This window comes from Lepidochelys kempii, chromosome 8 (genome assembly GCF_965140265.1).
Source record: "Lepidochelys kempii isolate rLepKem1 chromosome 8, rLepKem1.hap2, whole genome shotgun sequence".
Classification (NCBI taxonomy): Eukaryota; Metazoa; Chordata; order Testudines; family Cheloniidae; genus Lepidochelys; species Lepidochelys kempii.
This window is the reverse complement of record NC_133263.1, coordinates 98803567-98806830: the sequence shown is the minus strand read 5'-3', so window position 1 is coordinate 98806830 and position 3264 is coordinate 98803567. Positions and strand designations below refer to the sequence as shown.

Genomic DNA, 3264 nt, shown 5'->3' with positions numbered 1-3264 from the left:
GTTCACCTACAAGTTACATTAATAACTTAGATTTCCATTTTATAACATTATACACTTGCTAGTATACATATATATATATATATATATTATATATATATACCTCACAATTCACCAAGGATATCCATGCTTATGGCCATAAGCAACAAAGAGCGTGACAAACATCTCAACAATGAAAGTGCACCTTTATAACCTGTTTTTTTTTAATACACCTATTATTTGTCAGCTTTGCCCCACACTCTGTTCCGTGCAGCAGGGGTCTGCGCCCTGCCCTACCATGGAATGGGCTGGAAGGCGAAAGGAAGCGAATCAATCGGTGTCCACATAGTCCCCTCTCTTTCTCTCGCTCTATATTTATATCTTCAGAGAGGCCCTTAGGGTGCAAGGCGTGAGCTGTGATTTGGCAGCTGTCAAGAGACGCAAGGAGGGAGCGAGTCCTTGGCGTCAACGCGGTGCCCGCGGCCGGCCGGGCGCTGCCCCCGCCGCAGGGGGCTGAGTCTATTGCTTCTCGGGGGTGTTGTTGACCATGGGCCCGTAGAGGCCGCTGGAGTAGACCTGCTCCTTGTGCACGGCGGAGCGGTCCCGCATGAGGTCGCTGAAGGCGTAGTCCATGGGCGGCCGGAAGCCCAGCGTGGGCATGAGGCCGGCGGTGGAGTAGGGGGCCATGAAGGCCAGTCCCCGGCTGTGCGCCGAGTAGGCCAGGCGCAGGGGGTTGAGGCCCAGGTGGGTGCCCAGCGGGTAGGCGCTGGCCTCGGCGCCGAAGTGGCTGGCGTTGGGCTGCAGGGGCGAGAAGGCGGAGCGGCTGCCCAGCGTGCCGATGGCCGGGCTCATGGCGCCGGCGATCAAGGGCCGGTGGTGGGCGGCGGCGGCGGCCGGGCTGGGCTGCAGGGCGCCGTCCCGGGCCCAGCTCTCCTCGGGCCCCTTGTCCGGGCCGCGGTTGTTGAGGATCTGCTCGATGGCCTGCACCACGTCCCCGCCGCAGCCCTGCAGCACCAGCTCCAGCACGCTGCGCCGGTGCGCCGGGAAGACCCGCGTCAGGATGTCGATGGGAGTCCGCTGGCGGCCGCCGGCCGAGGGCGACGGGTCCTGCTCGTCCTTCTCGGCCTCCGAGCCCGAGTCGGAGCCCAGCGGGCTGATGGAGCCCGGGCTCTCCTCGCCCTCCTTCGGCCCCTTGGAGACGGGCGAGCTCAGGAGGGACTCGCCGTCCCCGTTCTCCGAGCCCGAGCCGTGGCGAGCTTCTGGGGAGGAGGTGCCCGGCACCGACTCCCCATCCGGAGACAGGGGCTTCCCGCCCGCCTGCTGCGGGGTCACAGCCCGGCTGGGCAGCAGCGTCTTGGGGAACAGGTCGAACTTCTGCAGCTTGGAGTCTGCAAGGGAAAGCAAGGAGCCCAGTGAGTGCAGCGGCCGGGACCGGCCGGGCGCCGCCTGGCCCCGCAGCCCCACAGAGCAGCGGCCCGCGGGGAGCCTCTTGGGCCTAGGGAGAAAAGGCCTGGAACAAACGCAGATACAGCTCTGGCCACAGAGACAAGAGGGCCCCAGCAGCTCCAGGTTGGGTCCCCAGGCCCCTTCCCACCCATCCTCAGCCCCTTGGATTTCTGCCACCGGAGATACTTGGAGGCACTTAGTATTTATTCATTCCTTGACACAGTTTTGTGTCTCAGGACACAGAGAGTGGGGACCCAGTTCCTGCCCTGCGGGGCTGCGGCCTGGACTCTGGCTTGGATTCAGTCCCTCCCCAGAGGACAACTTTCCTTCCAGCCCCCAAGCCTGAAGCAAGGAGATGCCCTCGCTGGCCTTGGACTCAAGATTGAAATCAATCACTCAATCACCTAGTGTGGGTTTTCCATCAGCTGCCCCTCCCCCATCCGTATAAATCAGAGAGGGTGACATGGTTAGGCCAGGAAGGATGGATGGATAAATAGGTGTATGGGATGGATGGATGGATGGATGGATATGTATAGGGATAGATGGATAGAGGGTGTGTGGAGGGATAGATAGACAGATGGGGCCTGTGAGGAGGGGTAGATTGCTATAGGGATGGTTGGTTGGATGGATAGATGTGTATGGAGAGGTAGGGATAGAGGGGGTGTATGGGGATCTGCAGATGGGGTGTATGGAGAGGGAGTGATAGATAGTACAGTATAGGGAGGGATAGACAGATGGGATGTATGTAGATGGATAGACAGATAGTTGGGGTATATAATTGGATGGGGTGGATGGAAATAAATTCGATGGTGTGTATGGGGATGGATGCTGAATACATAGAGGGGGTGTATGGGGATAGACAGATGGGATGTATGTAGATAGATAGACAGATACATGGTGTTTGTGGGGATGGATGATGGATAGGTGGGGGGGGTATGGGGATAGCCAGATAGATGGGGGGGGGTATGGGGATAGCCAGATAGGTGGGGGGGGTATGGGGATAGCCAGATAGATGGGGGGTATGGGGATAGCCAGATAGATGGGGGGGTATGGGGTGTAGGGGGATGGATGGGGTGTAAGGGGGTAGATAGCTAGCTAGTCCCTGCAGCAGCCTGTCCTGGAGGGGGTCGCTCCCTTACCCGAGCCCCCAGCGCCTCCCTCGCCGCTGGCCCCGCTGCAGACGGAGCCGAAGACCTCGTAGGCTGGCCGGGGCGGGATGATGCCGTTGGCCGCGGCCAGGGCCAGGCCCTCGGCGGTGCCGTAGAGCAGCTGCAGCTCGCGGGCCTCGTTCTCCTCCTGCGCCTGCTGGCGGCGCAGCGCCACTTGCGCGGCCATGACGCGCTGGCGCTCGGCGATCAGGGTGCACTTGGCGCACATGCAGTCCTTCCAGCGGCAGTAGCGCTTGTGGCCCTTCAGCGCCGACACCACCCCGTGGTTCCGGCACCGGGCGCACTTGGGCGTGCGCGGGTACTTCTCGGCCGCCCGCAGCAGCAGCGGGGGGCCCCGCAGGAGGCTGCCGGCCACGCTCACCGGCAAGCTTGCGGCCGCGGCCGCGGCAGCCGCCGCCACCGAGCTGGGGGGCACCGAAGGGGGCGCCGAGGGGACGCTGGGCATTTCCGATCTCAGCTCCATCCTGGCCGCGGGAAGAACCCCGAAACGAGCAAAGCTGCCCCAAAGCAGTGGCCCCTCCGAGGGAATCCCTTCAATACCCACCAAGACCTGGGCGCTACGAACCCCCGGACCTCGCCAGTAAACCCCCAGGGGCGGGCACTATAAACACCGGGATCCTGCCTAGACGCCTAGCACGACAAACACCCGGATCTCGAGCAAAAGCGGGTATCT

General features: G+C 61.9%; 1 protein-coding gene across 2 annotated transcripts; it reads right to left on the bottom strand.

Moving 5' to 3' along the window:
* Positions 1-302: 302 nt before the first annotated feature.
* On the bottom strand, positions 303-3054 carry DMRTA2 (DMRT like family A2). 2 transcript variants are annotated; one of them, XM_073358271.1, is made up of 2 exons: positions 2532-3054; positions 303-1364 (listed from the first exon to the last, which is right to left on the bottom strand). In XM_073358271.1, the coding sequence occupies exons 1-2, from the start codon at positions 3052-3054 to the stop codon at positions 496-498; spliced, it is 1392 nt and encodes a 463-aa protein (XP_073214372.1). In that variant the 3' UTR covers positions 303-495. The 2 variants fall into 2 exon arrangements, with proteins under 2 accessions (XP_073214372.1, XP_073214373.1); XM_073358272.1 differs by having other exon boundaries at positions 2562-3054.
* Between the last annotated feature and the right edge of the window lie 210 nt (positions 3055-3264).